Source organism: Truncatella angustata (assembly GCF_020726525.1).
Source record: "Truncatella angustata strain MPI-SDFR-AT-0073 chromosome Unknown BKA67scaffold_6, whole genome shotgun sequence".
NCBI classification, from domain to species: Eukaryota; Fungi; Ascomycota; class Sordariomycetes; order Amphisphaeriales; family Sporocadaceae; genus Truncatella; species Truncatella angustata.
Window position 1 is genome coordinate 119,017 of NW_025763386.1, and position 18,619 is coordinate 137,635.

The 18,619-nt window shown below is 49.6% G+C and overlaps 9 protein-coding genes across 9 annotated transcripts; 2 read left to right on the plus strand and 7 right to left on the minus strand.

Moving 5' to 3' along the window:
* Positions 1-46: 46 nt before the first annotated feature.
* Positions 47-935, plus strand: BKA67DRAFT_329759 (Endoribonuclease L-PSP/chorismate mutase-like protein). The gene is made up of 2 exons (XM_046096234.1): positions 47-506; positions 560-935. Exons 1-2 carry the CDS (start codon positions 395-397, stop codon positions 856-858), a joined length of 411 nt encoding a protein of 136 aa, XP_045955742.1. The 5' UTR covers positions 47-394; the 3' UTR covers positions 859-935.
* Positions 936-2,407: 1,472 nt separating this feature from the next.
* BKA67DRAFT_660277 (uncharacterized protein) lies at positions 2,408-4,516 on the minus strand (the record flags this gene model as incomplete). The annotated part of the gene is made up of 1 exon (XM_046107592.1): positions 2,408-4,516. One exon carries the CDS (start codon positions 4,514-4,516, stop codon positions 2,408-2,410), a length of 2,109 nt encoding a protein of 702 aa, XP_045955743.1.
* Positions 4,517-5,214: 698 nt separating this feature from the next.
* BKA67DRAFT_660278 (heterokaryon incompatibility protein-domain-containing protein) lies at positions 5,215-7,123 on the minus strand (the record flags this gene model as incomplete). The annotated part of the gene is made up of 2 exons (XM_046107593.1): positions 5,215-6,516; positions 6,584-7,123. The coding sequence occupies 2 exons, from the start codon at positions 7,121-7,123 to the stop codon at positions 5,215-5,217; spliced, it is 1,842 nt and encodes a 613-aa protein (XP_045955744.1).
* Positions 7,124-7,516: 393 nt separating this feature from the next.
* On the minus strand, positions 7,517-8,439 carry BKA67DRAFT_571021 (uncharacterized protein). The gene is made up of 2 exons (XM_046103188.1): positions 8,098-8,439; positions 7,517-8,034 (listed from the first exon to the last, which is right to left on the minus strand). Exons 1-2 carry the CDS (start codon positions 8,247-8,249, stop codon positions 7,668-7,670), a joined length of 519 nt encoding a protein of 172 aa, XP_045955745.1. The 5' UTR covers positions 8,250-8,439; the 3' UTR covers positions 7,517-7,667.
* Positions 8,440-10,297, minus strand: BKA67DRAFT_571024 (glutathione S-transferase). Its single transcript, XM_046103189.1, has 3 exons — positions 9,999-10,297; positions 9,805-9,948; positions 8,440-9,743 (listed from the first exon to the last, which is right to left on the minus strand). The coding sequence occupies exons 1-3, from the start codon at positions 10,017-10,019 to the stop codon at positions 8,892-8,894; spliced, it is 1,017 nt and encodes a 338-aa protein (XP_045955746.1). The 5' UTR covers positions 10,020-10,297; the 3' UTR covers positions 8,440-8,891.
* Positions 10,298-10,572: 275 nt separating this feature from the next.
* On the minus strand, positions 10,573-11,070 carry BKA67DRAFT_660281 (uncharacterized protein; the record flags this gene model as incomplete). The annotated part of the gene is made up of 1 exon (XM_046107594.1): positions 10,573-11,070. One exon carries the CDS (start codon positions 11,068-11,070, stop codon positions 10,573-10,575), a length of 498 nt encoding a protein of 165 aa, XP_045955747.1.
* Positions 11,071-11,799: 729 nt separating this feature from the next.
* BKA67DRAFT_571031 (uncharacterized protein) lies at positions 11,800-13,461 on the minus strand. Its single transcript, XM_046103190.1, has one exon. It carries the CDS (start codon positions 13,040-13,042, stop codon positions 11,879-11,881), a length of 1,164 nt encoding a protein of 387 aa, XP_045955748.1. The 5' UTR covers positions 13,043-13,461; the 3' UTR covers positions 11,800-11,878.
* A 1,531-nt stretch (positions 13,462-14,992) lies between these two features.
* BKA67DRAFT_521366 (kinase-like domain-containing protein) lies at positions 14,993-16,825 on the plus strand (the record flags this gene model as incomplete). The annotated part of the gene is made up of 1 exon (XM_046098271.1): positions 14,993-16,825. One exon carries the CDS (start codon positions 14,993-14,995, stop codon positions 16,823-16,825), a length of 1,833 nt encoding a protein of 610 aa, XP_045955749.1.
* Positions 16,826-16,965: 140 nt separating this feature from the next.
* On the minus strand, positions 16,966-18,092 carry BKA67DRAFT_679719 (uncharacterized protein; the record flags this gene model as incomplete). The annotated part of the gene is made up of 3 exons (XM_046108882.1): positions 16,966-17,468; positions 17,513-17,871; positions 17,960-18,092. 3 exons carry the CDS (start codon positions 18,090-18,092, stop codon positions 17,220-17,222), a joined length of 741 nt encoding a protein of 246 aa, XP_045955750.1. The 3' UTR covers positions 16,966-17,219.
* Positions 18,093-18,619: the final 527 nt, after the last annotated feature.

Genomic DNA, 18,619 nt, shown 5'->3' on the forward strand with positions numbered 1-18,619 from the left:
CCACACCAATCATTGTGCCTCCCCAAGGCTGCTACATCGGGTTGTGGATAAGACTTGCGCTCCTAATCTGGGAATGGACTGTTTCTTTGCGCGGAAACTTCGGCGATGGGCCACACTACTGCGTACTGTCGTCAGTCTGTCGAACTAAGCTTGAGTCGCACATGAGACTTTTTTAGTCTAGGTTATATTCAACTGACTCATCTATTTAGTCTTACTAAGCACGTTCTCTCTGAGGTGGGCCCAAATGCCGTTACTGCGGAATCTATGTATAAATATTCTTTTGAGGAATAAATCTTTTTTTGCGAACGAATTGTATGATAATCTTTCCCTATCATCCACTGATCTACCGAGATAAGTTCTCCACGCCTGGAGACAGCCAAGCTCAATCCAAGTTATGTCTCATCTTACATATACAACTTACGAGGGCTACGGAGAAAGAGCCAAGAAGAATCTTTGGTATAGCCAGGCAGTACGTGTAGGAGATGTTATTGAGTGCTCGGGCCAAGGTATGATTTGTCATATTTGTCCCTACTTTTACCGAAGGTTGACTTTCAAATAGGCGGTTGGGATCGTGAGACAGACAAGATAGACCCAAACATCGTGGTACAAATCGAAAAAGCTTTTGAGAATGTGGACCACACACTTAAGCTTGCCGGCAGTCGCGGTTGGGAAGACGTTTTCTTCCTCAGGTCTCATCATCTCCCATGTAACAATGAGGCTATGGAAACTATGGTTCGGTGTCTGAAACAGTACTGCCCAAACCACCAGCCTACGTGGACATGTCTGGGAGTTCCTCGACTGGCATTTGACGAAATGAGAGTGGAGATTGAAGTGCGGGCCCATGTGAAGGCTACATAAATACTAAATAAACATTACTCGACCTCATCGAAACAGTTGAAACAAACCATGACGTTTGTCTTATGACAGGACATAATTAGTCATGAGCTCGGATACTCCCGCCCACAACATCACCTTACTACTTTGATTCCTCATGAGAACCAGGGGAAATATATTAGTAGTTGAGCCGGTATAGAGTTTTCTCAACATGACTGGTTATCCAACTGGCCCGCAATGTAGCAGGACTACTATATAGTGCAAATCGAGCACTCCAGACTGTCCTCGTAAAATGGGTGGTGGGGTTGAAGCTCCAGCCAGTTCTTTGTACTCTCATACTGGAAGTTTTATTACGCACCGGCGAAAGTATCACTAACCCTAAGCTACCTTGAAGTAAGGATTTGGCAAACTCAATGAGCAAACGGTTTGTCCGTAAAGTATCCAAACATCTGTACTAGAACTTGTACGAATGCGACGAATAGGAAAGTAGTAGGATCATGATAATAGAGCCACTGCCCATATCTCTCGTGCCCAGCTATACGAGCTTATGCCAGGACTTGTGAATATGTTTTTCTCAAAGCTGAGGATTCACCAAAGATCAGAGAACTCAACACGAAAGAAGGTATGTGGTAGACTCAAGATTCTGCCTTACAAATCCTTATTGCCATAAAGTGGTACGAATAGACTGATCAATTAAAGGTAAGAGACGACTCTTATTTAAGCAATATGACCCAACTTGCAACCATTTGAGCTACAAGAAGTTATATACAAATTCGTTTTCACCCCATCTAGCGACCAGTTTTCGAGCCGTATGCGAGCATACAGCTTGGCAAATATATCACATGGCACCTTTAGAATACAATCGCAATATGACTTCAACTTGGAAACAAGTGGCGGGTTCCGTTGTTAGGCACGATTAAAAAGATTAATAGACAAAAATCTATCCCCGTTCTCTTTAGCTAGTGTCCTTGCCTTGACCTCCACTACGGGCTCTAAGATTTGAATCGCCTCCGTGGTTTGCCTATCGTCCGGGGTATGCTTGGGCAGGTACATGCTCCGACGCTAATTGTCCCTGGTGCTCCTCAGCTAGTGATTGCGTGTGAATATCCACCGCGTGCTTTGACACGTCAAGCGCCTTTGCAGCTTGTCTTCAACATATACTACAAGCTATTTGCTGCGAGCCATTCTTGTAGGCATAAAAGATAGCTGTTGTCTTTGTGCACATAGGCCTTTTTTCTTTTCACTCGTACGCCTGATTTAATGCGATGTTGCCTCTTGCTAACGCCTGTCTTCATACAGCCATTGTCCGACTCGGTAACACAAATCCCAGGGTTCATCTATGCTGCATTTTCTGCTCACATCCAGCAGTCGTATCGCATATGGCATACAAGCTCACCATAATTCTATATTAGATTTGTTACGTAGTCCGATGATATAGAGGGAAACCAAGACCTACATTGGGAACAAGACATGACTTGGTTTTAGGGGAGGCTTTGAGAAATAATTGCTCATGTCAAGGGGGGCGAAAGCCTCCTATGGGAAATTCACTAATTCGCATGTCCAATTTGGCTATCTACGCGAAGGAAGAGCTAGGAATATACTGGGGCATCGAGTCTTCCCACATACTATCTGTCAGGGCAGTCTTGTTTGATCCATCGGCGTTCATTATGATGATTTGACCATAAGGTTGAAAAGTGTTGTCGTACAACGGGCTTTCATCACGAAAACCATGCATGCCACTGTTGTACATGATACGGCCGTCTGGAGCCCAGACAGCATGAGCATCGTTTGCATGAGATTCCGTCAGGATCTTGAGACCTGTGCCATCAGGTTTAACAGTAGCAATATCAAAGCGGTCATCATACCACCGTCCACCATATTCGGCCGTCCAGTTGGTTTGGCGAGCGAACACAATATGATGCCCGTCAGGTGACCAACCAGGAGTGTTATCCCATCCATTGGTAATCTTTGTCGTATTTCCAGTCTCCAAGTCCAAGATATGCAAACCCAAAGGGCCATTTTTGTAGTCCCAGAGTCTGAAAACGAGCTTCGTGCCGTCCGGGGAGAACGATGGAAACCCAGCATTGAGTGAGCCATCTGTAAGATTCTGGTGATTGGTACCGTCAGAATCTAGTAAGTAGATAGTGCCTGCATTGGATTCTCGTCCTGCAAACCATGAACCAAAGCCTACAGCGAGCTGAGAGCCGTCAGGTTTCCACGTAGGCTGATAAGCGCCTCCGACACCTTGTTGGACTTTTCCACTGACGTTATGGACATCAAAGACGATCAAGGGATCGCTGTAGTCTGCGTCGGTAATGAGGACAGACGAGGAAGCATCGCCAATTTGTTTGTCAGTCGTGACCAGCCGCTGCGTTGCATTATTCCATTGAGGAAATACGTCCATGAAGCGGTACTCCCATTCATTATCCCAGCTGAACAGCGGCTTCTCAGCTGGACGTTGATCCCACTCGTACACCTCGTAAACCACCTTCGATCCGTCTGGAGACCAAGACGGATTTCGCAGTGTACCGTTGAAGGGTGAGTACGTAGTGTCGCCAATCGTGTAGCCAATGCCTGGTACCACTCCAGCTTTGATGAGATAACCAACGTTGGTGCTGTTTCCCATATACTGGCCAGATACTACCAGATCAGTACCGAATGTGAGCTGATTAAAGTCTGTCCCGGTGTTAACGTCGACAGTGAAGAGTTGTGATACAACGCTACTTCCAAAGCCGGGATTACCAGTACCAGTACTGGGCGGCGTCGTTCCATTGCCTGGCAATGTCCCATTCGGACGTCCGCCACTTCCACCACCCCCGCCGAAACCTCCAATGCCATGCGCATTGTATGTGTCCTCCGTTGTCAGGTTGTAATACACTAAACGAGTTCCATCAGGCGACCATGAAGGGCTTCCAAGGCAGTGGCCAGGCTGACCAACAACTTTGCGGAAATCAGTACCATCGGGTCGGATAACATAAAGTGACAGTGTCTGGGTGTGCTCCCAGCCAGTACCGTTGCTGTGGCCAGTCCAGTCAGTATTGGCATCGGAGGTCAAAGCAATCCATTCGCCGTTTGGAGACCAAGATGGTCGGAAGAAGCCATGCGGACTGGCAAAGTCTCCAATTGTCTCATCACTTCCTGTGATGTTGACCGCGGTATTGGTTTTCAAGTCCAGGACGAAAACATTCGCAGTAGAGTTGATAGCAGTCGAAACATACACAAGTTTTGTACCATCTGGTGATAGGCTGGCCGCATCTTCGAAGGAATCGCTCAGTACTAGTGTTTCTAGAGTGCTTCCGTCCGGTTTGACACGGTAGATGTCGGATTGACCATCAGCGCGGCGCTCACTGGTAAAAACCACCCATTCTCCATCTCTGGACCAAGTTGCATGGTAGTCCATTGGCGCCGTTTGATCACCTAACAACTTTACGGCATCGCTGCCATCTGCATTTGAGATCCATAGTTGAGATCCAGATGGCGCAATACGGTTCATGTACATGACCCCAAGCTTGTCGGTTGCCGGAGGGTCACGCTTGGTAATTTGATGAAATTTCCGATTGTCTTGCGAGAGTTTTGCGGCGTAGGGGCAATCTCGTGGTGCCTCGCGCGTTCTGATATAAGGGCATGCCTCTAAACTAAGTCCCACGGCGAGGCCTACTGCAAGGACGGCGGAGAAGTGCATTTTGGAAGTCTTTCAGCTGTGGTAAACTGGAAGAGAGTACAAATAGACTTGCGAAACCGCCGAACCACTTACTGGAGGTACCGCCCTCCTCGTACCCAATGGCACTATTTCATATTTATCCATTTTCGACTAGACGGTTTAGCTCCGAAGCCGAGGACGCCCGAAGGCTGTTGTGAGTTCTTCGCATGGTATTCACTGGGGTAATAGAATGTTTTGGCATTCAACACCTCAAAACATTAGGGGATGGAGGAAAGGGAATGCATCTTTCATTTGTAGCTCGGCCGAACGTAACACAGCTTGGCCCGAGAAGCAGGAATGCCCCACGTCGACTTATAGCTGCCGAATAGGGAACGGCCCATACCAAATTAGCCACTTCTTCGTAGCAGTGCATTTGAAAACCATGCACGCTGCATTTCCCGATTGGTCTTTGTAGATGATAGTCGATGCCACTTGGTAGATATGCGAGTAGAGTCTTGTCTCGTATAAATAATTGTAATTGCAGATCTGCACACGGGTTTTTAATGTCGCTCTCAGAAGGGAAGCTGAGTCAACACCCAAGATAGGAGCGGTAACTTGACGAACCCTAGAGCGGTTGGCATCCTAGTAAAGGCTCATTTCTCGAAAGCTCAATTTTTTATGCTAGGAAGTCTTGTTGTCTTTGATTTGTGACATGCGCAAGGGGGGTGTATGGCTACCTCTCAAATCAAATTTATTCTCCGCCTATACTGATCGGTAGGTTCGAGGGTTGCCATGTCGTCACCGCGCTGCATGATGCTTACTAGGAATCTGCACAGTGCCTTGCTGGGTTTGGCATTCGTGGTTTTCCAATGTCCTCTCAAGTCCAAGTAGTCGAGATCCGCTGGTGAGTGCTTCAATGCGCGACGTGAGATGGAGCCTCGAAGGACGCCTATACGTTGATATGATCCCCAAGAAGGAGTGATGGCCTCGAGGAGCAGGCAAACCAAGCACCCTTGTCTATCGTACATCAAAGGCAGCGCATAAGTTCGTGCAGACTGCAAGTGCTTGGCGGTATCTAGTGTAACAGTGATCCCTTTTTTCATACCCGGGACACTGTCAACTGTAAAAGAGGTCATGCTGAGTGCTTCATTGGTAGGAAAATCGCGTTCGAGTAAACGGACTGGAAACGGGTAGCCCAGTGCCTCAAGCTTTGCGTATCGAATTTGACCGAACTCGTTCCAGCTATTTGTTCCGACAATCTCTTCGATGAATGAACAAAGCCGAATGACTTGAGAACTAAATTTGTTCAGAGGAAAAGCCACTTCCCCGTCGATCGATGCCCAAGACCAGTTTGGTGCTCGAAACTCTTTACACCGTACCGGCTTGTCTCGTGTCTGTTCAGGGTCTCTTGACCTTACAACTTCCCAGGCAAGACCGATGCATAGATGAGATTTCCATAGGCCAGCCAGATATGGTTTGCGCAGCTTCGTGTGGAGTCGCCTTGCTAAGCCAGATATGGCGACCAATTTGTCTTCCGGTCGGGTGAGGTCCATGGCTGAGTATACCTGGACGACGTTGAGCCAAGCGGGAACGCAGTCAATTTTGCGCATGTTCCTGACAGAGAAGAGGTCGGTTGCGTTGCCTATATACCGTAGACCACGGACAGAGTCCCACTTGAAAGAGGCAGCTGTCTTCCCCACTTCACACGTCAATTCCATAGCGCACTCGAAGAAGATTTGCTGACGAGTAAAACTAATATTGCGCCTGCAGAGGAGACGCTCTTGACAGACCCAACCCCTTTTGTAAAGTGGTTCTTGGTCAAGGTCTTTGAACATGTTGAGATTGGCCTCTTGATACGTAAAATACGTGCCGTTATACTCCGTTAGCCCTGCTTGGAAGAGCAGCGGCTCTCGTGAGTAAAAAAGGCCGTCTGTATTGAGCTGTGCAGAACAGGCAGCAATGTTACAATAGCCATGACGATAGGTGCGATCCATGGCTGCACTCTCATGTTCCCAGTCTGCCGAGGAGTCCTGCATGATACACTGTGAAGCTCAGAGGTCAATGACGAGTATAACTCTGGGCACAAGAACGAGATCTGCTATTACCTACCAACGAATCTATCCAGAGATGTCGAACACCAAGCTTCCAGGTTGCCACCGCAGCATCGAGATACTTCTTGGGCATGATATGAGCGGGGATGTCTCTCTTGAGTTCCTCCAAGTTCTTGCTGGTAAGCTGTAAGGTGACATTCTTTCCCCACATGTGGCTGAGTGTGGTATATCTCGGAGCGTCGAGACTTGAATCTGTGGATACAAGGCGCATCAACAACTTGCCCTCGTCTGTCATGGACAATCTCAGCAGACGCGTGGGACACCAGGGTCTGCCATATTGGATACAAGCTTTATGGTTGATCTCACACTTCCGAAGTTCTGTCAGCACAAAGTTCCACGATGATTGTGAATATGTGTTCGAGGCAAGCTCTGCTACATGGGACTGGGTCCTTTTGACGAGATAAGTTCCAAGCAACACAGGCTCTGTGCCATCATGCGCAAGGGAGTGGATGTTGACCTCACGAGCATTGCGCCACATGCCGGCAGTGCGAAACCCTGGATAGAGCTTCGCCAAGCTGGATCGATTAACCTCTGGCATGTGTTTGTGTAAGGCCGCGAAGATGCGGACACACCACCAACATCGCTTCGCAACCCCATAAATAAGCTGCTCTGGGCCATGGTGGATATTAAATTCGTCGTTTGAGCCTCTGTTCGAGAACACCACCAGACACGGATGAAGCGACTCGTTCATTGTCACGATGGTGATGAGAGCAGTGCTCTTCTACGCACGTGATTTGCTTTCGGTAGAGGGACGTCATGTGTATCGAAACAACAAATAAATCACCTGAGATCAGCACATGCTCCAGAAAGCAACCGCATTAGTAGCGAATACATGGCTTTGCAACTTTTGTAAAAATAAAAATAAAAATTGTTTAAAAGAATTCTGGTACTTCATGCAAATCAACGCAAGTTGTCCATCCTAATTGATGAAATGCGGTGCACAAAGTTAAATTGCAGGCATGGATAGTGGAAGGATCGGGTAGGTTGCTGAACACATCCAGCGGGGTCCATCGTATCCACCATTCCACTCCCCGCCCCGGCTCCATTAAATCGCTGTCGCCAGGCCAGATATAGATGTCAATTTACACCTTATGGAATACATCCTTCAGATAGTCCAATGCCCCAATCTGCACGCCCTGGGTCCTCAAGATGCAGTATGCAGTCGAGAGATGAAAATGAAAATTCGGAATCGAAAACTCGGACAAGTAAGCCTGTCCAGTGAACTGGAAATTGCCCATGGATTTGGTCTCCATGAGGACCTTCGCATCGGCCTTGTCGTCTAGCGCCCTGGGTTCGACCTCGTCGAGATACGCGATCGTCCTCTCGATGCGCTGGTAGAGCTGATCAAAAGTCGTCTCGTTGTCCTCGACGGCCACATGCTTGAGACCGCCCACGCGGTCCACGTACCAGACGGCCGTGTCGCAGCAGGATTGCACCTGGTAGATGAGACTGTTACGGCACAGTCGATCAGTGAACTAGCGCTACCAATGACTGTGTGACAAGAACACATACCCTTTCATGTCAGAAATGAGACGATAATTCAGGATTTCATCGTGCTTGATAGATTTCTCATTTGCAAATGTCTCCCCTTTCTTGACTATGGCGGAAAGATTGTGCAGATATTTCGTGAAGACAGGTACAGATTGCTTGTAAAGAGAAGCCATGGTGGCTGTTTTGTGTGGTCGTAGAACTAATATATATGAGGTACTGTGAGATGATGGAGCGGTACTCTGGGAAAGATTTGAACCCTACAATGAAAACTTGAATTTGTGAGAGCAGAAAGTGCAGCATGTTCTTATAGCAGGTAGAAAAGAACCTAAATCATCATCCTATTGTTCACGGAATGTACCAAGTTCTACCGCGCCGTTGATTGCTTAATAATTATAGTGCCGACTCCTAGCGACACCGTCCATGCATATAATCCACCTAGATAGCATCTTCTTATTGGCAGAAATTTACGACACAAACGGATGAGACCTTAGCGTTAGGCCTGAAGTGAATCTGACATAGCTAACCCTACATAGATGAGATACCTAGTACTTAAATGCCCCAAGCGTCAGGCGTAGGCAGACAGTTTGGATCGTACATCTTTTAAGCGGCCGTTGTCACTACTAACGACCAACAGCTTTTTGTGTCCGAGTTGGGCCGCCCACCGACTGGGTCTTTACAAATTGAGGGGTTGATCATAACATCTCTATGTGACTGGTTTTATGTCTCCAGGTCTCCAGTGTGACCACGACTGTAAAATGTCGTCCCATGTGGCCAAGACCTCTCTACGATCCGTAGTATCAATCCGTGTGTTATCATTAAAGCTTCTCATCGTCCCTCAACGGCTCCACATGAACAGCTGGCCCCTTCCCCACGATAGAGACACTGTCATGCGTGACGATTCTGCGTCGCGCAGCTGTGTAACCCGCGCCATACTGACCTATCCAGGGCTCCGTCGTCTTATAAAACGCCCCTTTCGTCAATTCGCTCCGATCCCAATAAAGCCTTCTCAGCCACAGATGCAACCTTGGATAGTCATGCCGGATGTTCTTAAGGTTGCAGAGGAAGACATAGTGATACGCGACATCGAAGCGCACAATCGTAGTGTAGAGGCGGACATCGGCCTCGGTTAGATGGTCGCCCAGTAGGAACGGCTTGCCGTGGTCTCTCAGAATACCTTCGAGACGATCTAGGGACTCAAAGAGTGCATTGAGGTTCTTCTCATAAGCCTCCTGTGTGTTGGCGAAGCCGGTCTTATAAACGCCGTTATTGACCGTATCGTAGACCCAGGCGTTGAGCTCGTCGATTTCGGCGTGCAGACGTTCCGGGAGTAGCCCGCCGCCCGGCCGGTTGATCTCACGGTCGGCCTCGGGCAATAGGTCATCGAACTCGCTGTAAAACATGCGGATGATCTCGCTGCTTTCATTATTGACCACAGTGTCGGTCTTCTTATCCCAGAGGACGGGAACGGTCACACGGCCGCTGAACCCTGGCTCGACCTTCTCGTAGAGCTCCCGTAGATACTTGACACCGGGGTGCAGGGGATCTTCCGTGAGACTGCCCCAGGTGCCGTCGAACTCCCATCCTTTCGGCCCTAGGTCACCAAGCAGATAAAGATCTACGATGTCCTCAAGATGTTTGAGGGCTCGCACGATCAAAGTACGATGGGCCTGGAGGTGTTAGGTCTCTGCGTCCAAGTCATTTAAAGAAGGTCTATGATCGACTGCTTACCCAAGGACAGCCAGGAGAGAGGTATAGCGCATACCGACCCTTCTCAGCTGGGAACTTGGAACTGGGGTCCTTGGAGACACTGTTGCGAAATGTCGAGTCAGGACGAACGAAGTTGCCATCTTTCTGGTAGTTGAGTTTGAGGGCCTAGATACAAGCTGAGCATGGCAGCACACGAAAAAGAGACTGATACTGACATCTGGCAATGAGTCCGCCATGTTTGACTAGTAGTGGATGTGACAATTGTTGGTAATTGGGAAGTTCGTCCCTGATCAGGAACTTCGAGTGCTTGAAAACTGGATATGTACACATAGTATCAAACCTAAGGATCGCGACTTCTGATCACTATATATAATGTCGGTTAATGGGTAATCAGGCCATTACCAAACAGGTATTGTGTGTCGCGGTTCGCGCAGATGTCGCCATAGCGCCAAGCTGCGTCGGAATAGTGCTCGAACTCCACACTCCAGGTAAGTTCACCAGCTTGTGAGCCCGCTTACAATTCGCGTCCTTTTGTCTGACAAATGCAACCACGCGAGTATTATGTGAGCTGTTGGGACTGTTACACAATCACTTTTGGTCATTGGTTCATGGGCCAGATGGCGTGTATGATATGTTTGCTTTACACTGCTGGTCAATTTATTCTGAACCAAAGCGCGGCTCTGTATAGAATGTAGCTCGGAGGTAATGGTAAGGTTGTGCCTATTATATTGAGAGGCGACTATGCTAATCCACTTACCATGTTCCATTTACGTCTCGTACCGCCGAACATTATATTTTCGAATCCCGTTTCTTCCTTGCACCCTCATCTTCAGGCCTTGGCACCTTATTCACCGTCTCCGCCTTCACACTGGTCGGGTCACCCAGTTGGCTCGGATTTGCATCACGGCCATCTAACTTCTTCATAGCCTTCTCCCTCAGTGTTTCCTTACCACCAGCCGCTCCCTTCTTGCCCGGTCCTTCTCCATGCTCATTCTCCTTACTCTCGCTCGCTGACGATGAAGGCTTTGACCCCTTCTCAACTGGCTTATCGCTCTGCTCTGCCTTGGGACTGGCCGTGTCTCCGCGTTGGCTGGGATTCGCATCCGGACCATTGAGAGCCTTTGCTGCCTTCTCGTGGAGCTTCTCGGGCACGGCTGCTATATCCTCGATGGATGGAATATATGGCTCGGGAAGTGAGTTGAGCGCTTTCTCTTCGGCAACGACGAGTGTCTCTTTGGCCTTTGTGAAACTAGAGAGGATTATGTTTTTCAGAGTTGCGAGCAACATTGATATTTTTTTAGTCAGCTAGGCGGACAATTCGGTATGATCAGTGATTTTAGACAATCCAAAATGAGCTCGAGATCACCTTCATTCGTTCGAAGGACATTCATTAATCATTACAGAACGGTAGTTCAGCATACAACCCGAGGAGTAGAGCTACAAATGTAGTAGGTAGTTCACAAAGAACAAATCTCATGCCCATGACCTCATAGTCATGTGCTTCGATCGGGTTGCGCGACTTGGCTTGGTAACTCCGGGAACCTGGGAAGGTTTTGACGGATCAATGACTTGACGAAGACGAGCTGTGACTTGGACGGGGTTTAGTGGGCTACAGGTGAAGGTTCCCCGCGTTGTACCGGGCGTTTAGTGCTAAAGAGCCTAGATGCCTAACCTAGTCCTTGGCGGATGAATGTAGTGCTTGCTTGCTAAAGAAGAGACTGGGGTAGCCGACGCAGCATCTACCTACAGTACAAGTAAGTGATCGATCGATCTTCGCACTGGAGCTTCACGATGACTTCGGCCGAGCAGGACTTTCACTACGTCTGTTAGTAGGGATCAGGCTGGCACTCACTCGAACTACGTATCTATCGTCGATGTTGAGGGTTGTTTGTTCGGTATAGACAGGTGAGTGGTCGACCAAAAATATGGGAACACGGCGCGCTGGAATGGAATCGTGTTTTACGAAAGCGAGAGTCAAGTAGCATCTCTAGGCAACTTCAAGGAAGACCTCAGGTAATTAGTTGGAATAAAAGCGCTTAAATCACTACGGGGTATATACAGCGTTATCATGACATATGTACAGTTGTTGCCAAGGTCAGTCGTTCCTCCTTCGACCATGGGGCCTTGTTCGTGCGGAATCTGATAATGGCTTTTGTATGCGTCCAATTTCTGGACTCGTTCTCCTGATAGACCTCGAAGGGCTGTCGTCTCTGCGACCTTTCCGTGATGACCGCGTGTACTCTTGCAAAACTTGGTTGTACAGAGACGACGACGAACGGGATGTAGAAATGTGGGTACTGGACGAGTTCACGTATTCTTCTTGTGGACAATGTGCGTCCGAATGTACCTCGTTCCGCGGCGTTGGCGTATCCGGTTCTTCCGTACCCCCCACCGAACCCTCACGCTCTGCAGGCGTGACGGCTTCGATGCGACTTCGGCCGTGATGCACTTCGTCAGCAATGTCGGATATGGAGGAGAAGGGAGTGTAGAGATCGTCATCTGCTTGGGAGGTGTCATCTTCGCCGCACTGTGACAACGTCGCCGAGTGAATCATGTAATCAGACCCGCTCTCCGAGAAGGAGAGAGTCCGCGCAGGAGTCAAAGTGCCAAACTCATGATGCTGGTGTTCTGTATCGATAGGGGATACAGCAGAGGAATCACTACACATAGTCATTGACCGTGGAGAGGGGGGTAGATGGCTCGCAGGTAATGAGGTGTGTATGGTAAGAGGTTCGTGGGTCAAGCACTCGTGTTCTGCATCGTCGAAGAAGGGCTTGCTCATATCGGTTGCGAGAGAGTCGTCCGAGCGAAGAGAATCCGTGACGGAATCAGACATGGAAGACACGGTCGAAGAAGTCCGAGCGTCGTCGTCGCGAACCTGGTGCCATGGGTGATCGTCGGGGAGATATGAAGCAAAGTACCTGACTAGCGAGTCGAGGGACCGGGTCCGAAAGAGTTGTACTGCGTACTGCCACTGTTCACTACCAATGAGCTTGGGGTTGCCAATGATTTCGAAAGAGGCAGACTCGAGGGTCTCGTTGAGTTCGCGCAGTCGTTGCTCCTTGCGATGGGCGAGTAGGCAGTGGAACTCGTCGCTGGTGCTAGCCGTTTTTGATATCTCCCAGACGTCATGGTGGAAAGCCTCAGGGTCTTGTATCGAGGATGGAATGGTATTGTACTGATCGTGGAGAGTGGTGAAGAGGTCCTCCCCCTTCATGCCAAACTTCCAGAAGGGCCATGACCAGCCCAGTTCGTCCATGTCATACGTCAAAAAAAAAGTCTATGGGTATCTTTTCAAAATAATAATAAAAAACCTGTCCGAAATGCGCCGAGAGATATAAACTAGAAAGTGAAACAAAAGAAGTAAGGCGTGTCCAGGGGGTTTTCAAGTGGTGGTGTTGTTGTTTGTGTAAGTGCTCAGATCGGTCATCAGGCGCTGCTGCTGCTGTTGCTGTTACTGCTACCTGCTGCTGGTTGAATCAACCAAAACCGGAAGTCTCATAGGCACTCGAACGACGAAAAGTCATCTAGATACACGCTATAGAATCCATTTGGACGGTATGGTGCGAGTTCGAGAGAAGATGCGCAGTTGATTGTCAGGGGTCGCGGGTTTTGTGAGCGTGGCCTTTGCGATTGAGACTTTGAGACGTGGTGAACAACAAGCAGCGGCGTTCTTTGTTGGAGCGATCCGGTGAAAGGGCAGTTGGGGAGGTGGGAGGCAAGCGGTAGCCACACAATGATTTGTTGTCGCCTCAGGCATCAAACTCTTCCACTGAGACATCCGCATCAGGCAGGATTTAGTGTCACAAATCGGGCACACGGTCAGCTGCGCCTGCAACTAGCCACTGCGCCAACCCAATCAGCTACGGCCAGTGGATCGCTTGGAGCCAATCGTTCCTGACGCATGATGAAAATGCCTCCGAATCCTTGCAGACATCTCGCAGCTCATTCGCAACTTGCTTCACACCATCTTCAATTCTCGGTCCAGTACTGATTACTCTGTCAAACTCTGTAGTTACACAACTCTCCGTTCCTTTTGCTCCTTCGTTTGTCCTTGTTCTTGTTCCAGGGTTCTTGTTCTCTGTCAAGCCACGTGACGTGACGTGGCTTACTCCAACCGAATGCCATCGTGGTCCATTGTCGGTGATCTTCTGTTGGTGGCAGCCAGCTGAACTTTGAAGCCTCTCCTCACCCAACTCACAGCTTTATTATTACCACTTCATTGCCATTTGGGGTTGCTATAGTTAATCAATCCCTCCGCTCAAATGTTGCCGCCACATCCACTTTATGTATTCGATTGATCATCTCTATTCACAACGCTGCACTGCCTGACCATATTCTCAAGAGAGGCTTGAGAGGCTGAGAGGCACATGCCCCCATGTCATGCCTGACCTTGTTGACATCCCTGTGGGCAGCTCAGTGGCTCATCAAATCCTTGGGGGCAAACCAGAGTGCTTCGGACTCGCACTGTGCCCGGCTACTTTGATTATCGTTCATTGCTATGCACCGAGCACAGTTTCCAAAACAGTCCGAGGTCTTCTGCGCCCGCCATGTCCTGAACGCACCCGCCATTCTTTCATAAACTTGCTGTGCTCCAAATCCTAGCAGCCCTACCGTCCTGGCGCAACTGTTCGTGCAGTGAACCCGCGCTTACCAATTAACATCAACGCAGCAAAGCCTATACAGTACACGACTGCTCGTGTTGTTTGCCGTGGTCGGTATAATTTTCGGTCTGTCTTCTCCTGCACGCGTTTGCATATGTCTACAATCTCGCATCCTATTTCCTACGTGATAGATTTGGCCACGTCCAGGCAATCAGCTGCAGAGTTGCGCGACGCTCTGTGTCTGACACTTGCCAGCCGACCCCAGTACATCGGCAGACGGGATCAGCCGCATCAGGCTTCTGACCGGTCTATGACTCTCACCTTGAACTCTTGAGGCCCGGGTCTGAGAGTGACAGATCTCACCTGAAGAGCAAACCATCTGACGATTCTATACTGGACACGGAAGCGGCCCGTTAAAGCTAGAGAATCCCCACATCCCACCGAATTGGCATTATCGCCTTTGTGTTCCTCTGGGTAGTTCGTCCAGGAACATACGCTTGTTTCTTACATCTCTGTTGCCTATGCTAGCTTCGCTCTTGCCTACGTCTTTGGCGGTGACTTGCCATACAGTCTGCGTCGTAGCTTGATTGCGTCGCTGCCTCGCCATGGGCGAGGAATACCCCTCTGAGGAGAAGACAGAACCGTTTTCTGAATCAGAGGTTCTCCTGCGCCTTCAGAGACGCGTGCATGTCGAGGAGAGTTTCGAGAGTATCGAAGATGACACAGTCCCGCTGGATGATCTGATAATCGACGACAACCACCACAAGCAAGGAATACGCATATTGGTCAGGCCGTTGACTCGCAGCCGCTCAGTCAGTCCTGGCAGTGACAATTGCGAATGGCTAGCACTTCGTGCTGAAGTGGCCGACGCGCAAAGACCAAAGTCCAGGGTCTTGGCGGTGACTCAGACTTCCAAGGATATCAACTTTTCACTAAGGGTACCTGGAGAGACTGGTGCAGAGGAAACTCGACCACCCATATGGTGTGAACTCTACTATGATCCTGCTAGTGACAATCAGATACTCCTCAACAGATCAGACGTGCCCATTGCTTTGGCAAGGATATCACCTGCATCTGACAATGATAATACAAGCTTTGACCAAGAGGTCGTCCCCGGAACTACCATGGAATTGTCGCCAGGCTCTTGGAGGATAAGTCTGTATGGGACAGATATCCTCGACTTCAGGATATTGGCTAAACGCCCTGCTGCTCTGTGGTTACCCGGTGGGGAGTCCGACCTTGCATCATTTATTACCAGCAATGCTGAGATCAACTCCTCAGGGAAGCGGTCAATTACCTCCCTTGAGAGGGCAGATTCAAATGGGAAACGGATCCGCACGGAGGAATCGGTCGACAAGGACGATAGCGATGGTGTGATCATGTTCTATCCTCGCCCAGCCGCTGATCCGTTGGTGTTCCCATTGCCACACGCAGGCAAAGGAAAGGAAGTCACCATACCGTCGGGCCACGCGCTCTTGCAAATACAACGCGATGAGACCGTCGCCATTCCAGGAGGTTACGAGCTTGATCAATACCAACTAACGAAGCGCGACCAAATAGCAACTACCGCTGCTTCCTCCGTGTTCACGGCAGACCATTCTCAGGTTCCAGAGGGAGTCATCACAGTTAAAGTTCTCAAGACCCGTGGCAACAACCCAAATGCTAAGCCTCAGGACAACCATAGGAACGTCATCCGCCAAGCTGACATCTGGCTACGCGAGTATCGAAGCCAAGAAGACTTGAAACACGAGTCCATTGTGAGACTTTATGGAGGCGATGCACGATACTTGTCACTATACATGGAGCACATCGACGGGAAGGACTTGGCTGCACGTGGAGTCTGGCGACATTCGGCAAGCGATCAGTTTCTCGGTGACAGGAACGACGCCATCAGAATCTTGAAGGATATTTCCGGCGCTCTGAATTACGTGCATCAGCGCAAACGGGTACACAACGACATCAAACCAGCCAATATCCTGTATTCTCGTGACCGTGGTGCTGTACTATGCGACTTTGGTCTATCCACCCGTAACGTCGATCCGGCGACAAACGGTGGCACGCCGTATTACGTGCCACCCGAGTTCATTGGGCAGAGGCTCCGCGGTAGCCCGTCCGACGTATGGGCATTAGGTGTGACGATGCTCTATTTGCTCAACAAGCTCACGTTTCCCGATGCTCGCGGCCGTCAGGGACATCCAAAACAGTTGTACTGGATGATTGCGGACATCAACAGGAGAACGCACCACCATCACACGGCCAGTAAGGGACCCTCTGCAGTGTCGCAGATGCAGCAATGGCTGAACGAGGTTAATGAGGCAAAGGCGAAGCTTAATCCGAAGGACAAACTCCATTTTTTGGTTTCACAGATGTTGACATTCAGTCCAAACCAGCGTATCAATATGGCCAAGGTAATTAGTGAGCTGCGAGTGACGAATTGAGAAGGATGAGGATAATGCATCTTGTCAGTTTTGGGTTGATGAGAAGCTGGCACTATTATGACGGAGAATAGAGAGATTCACACTACGGAGAGGGTCGGTGACAATGGCATCATGCGGTTTTCTGTCATTTTCATACCTCAGATATTTGCTGGGAACTAGCTGAGAGGGTTGGTTTGGGGGTAGGGGGATGGATGGGATAATTGGCTCAGCTTTGACGACACATGCTGCAGAGGTTCGGGCATCAGATGTGCAAATTTTATGTATTGGACTTTGTTCTTTATTAATGACCGACTCTTATGTCGCCAGGTACACGCGTGAATGATACCCCCTCAATTTGCATCAAAGTTTTGTGGTGTTCATCGCATCATCTCCGAACTGCGTGGTTATGACTCCCTCACACGCCCATACATACAGCGAGCAGCACTGCCATACCAGTGAAACCCGTCACGGCGGCAAGATTAGCCGAGATACCTGCCGCCGCGCTGGTACCACTGCTTGTGCTGGATCCAGAGCTAGAGGTCGTGTTCGTGGTGTTGGAAGATGTGGTGGAAAACTGGCTAACAACGACAGCTGACTTTGTCGTGTTGACACACACACCATCTGCAGGACCGACGGCATTGGCAACTAGTCTAATGTCGGCACACTATCATCGAGCACATATGTCAGCACATTTACTCTCCCACCTACAAGTTCAGAAGCAATACACGGCGGTCGGTAAACAGCAGGCTGGAAGACCAGGAAGGTGGGAAGAAAGCTCACATTATACAACGCAGAACCCGACTTTCCCGACGTCACGACCTGGATACTCGCATTGGTACCCTCCACAATGCCCTCGGGCAACGTCAGGTCCGGCAGGCAGAAGGTACCGTTGCCCGTCACGTTATAGAAATCCGGCGTCAGCGATATGTTGAAGTTTGTCACGTTGTCGCCCAGCCCCACGTTGATGAACACGTACGTCCACGCATGGTGCAGGTCCAGCGACACGACACCGCCGCCGTTGAGCGGCCAGTCTGTCCGGTTTCCAACTCCTGCAGGCACGTTGCCGCCTGTGTGTGGGCATGTGGTCAGCTTTTTGTTAATGCTGTTGCTGCTTGGAAGGTGATGCTGATTCCAGAAAACGAGGCAGGGACTTACATGGGTAGTCGTATTGCGAGTAGGGTCCGTCTTCATCAGTCAAAGTGTCGGCGCGCCATTCTGGGAACTCGATGCCGAAGTGGGCGGTTGCCAGATGGGCGGCGGCGAGGAGGAGCACGAGTGAGGCGTGCATGTCTGGTTGTTGTTCCCAACTTGTAAGATGTGGTTAGATGCGGAAATGAACACACAAGAGACTCGGCTCGCAATTGAGTTGGGAACAAGAACATTCAGGGAGATCTCAAAGCTTGTTCTGTTGAGAAAGCTTATTGCAGCTGCCATAGCCTCCCTATTATACAGAACAGAAACAACAAAATATCTTGCCCGGCTCCGCATGCTGATCCCCAGGGTCCAGATCCAGCCCCTCGGTGCCAAGGCAGTGGCTACTGCATGCACGAACGATTGAACTACCCGAAAAGAGCAGCCTCACATTGGACGGTCATTATTACATGAGCAAGTTTTCCTAGCCAGGCCTTAAGGTAGAAGCACAGGAAGTTGGACCACCCGACAACTCAGTCGTTACAAGCTTCAAGACAAGCGCTAACCGGCTAGAACAATGTAATGGCGCCCCCATATAGTCCGCTGTTCTTGGCTCTTGCTTTAACGCAGAATCAAGCTTACTCCAGCACCAATCAGAACTTCTCAAGCAGAACAGAGCCTCCG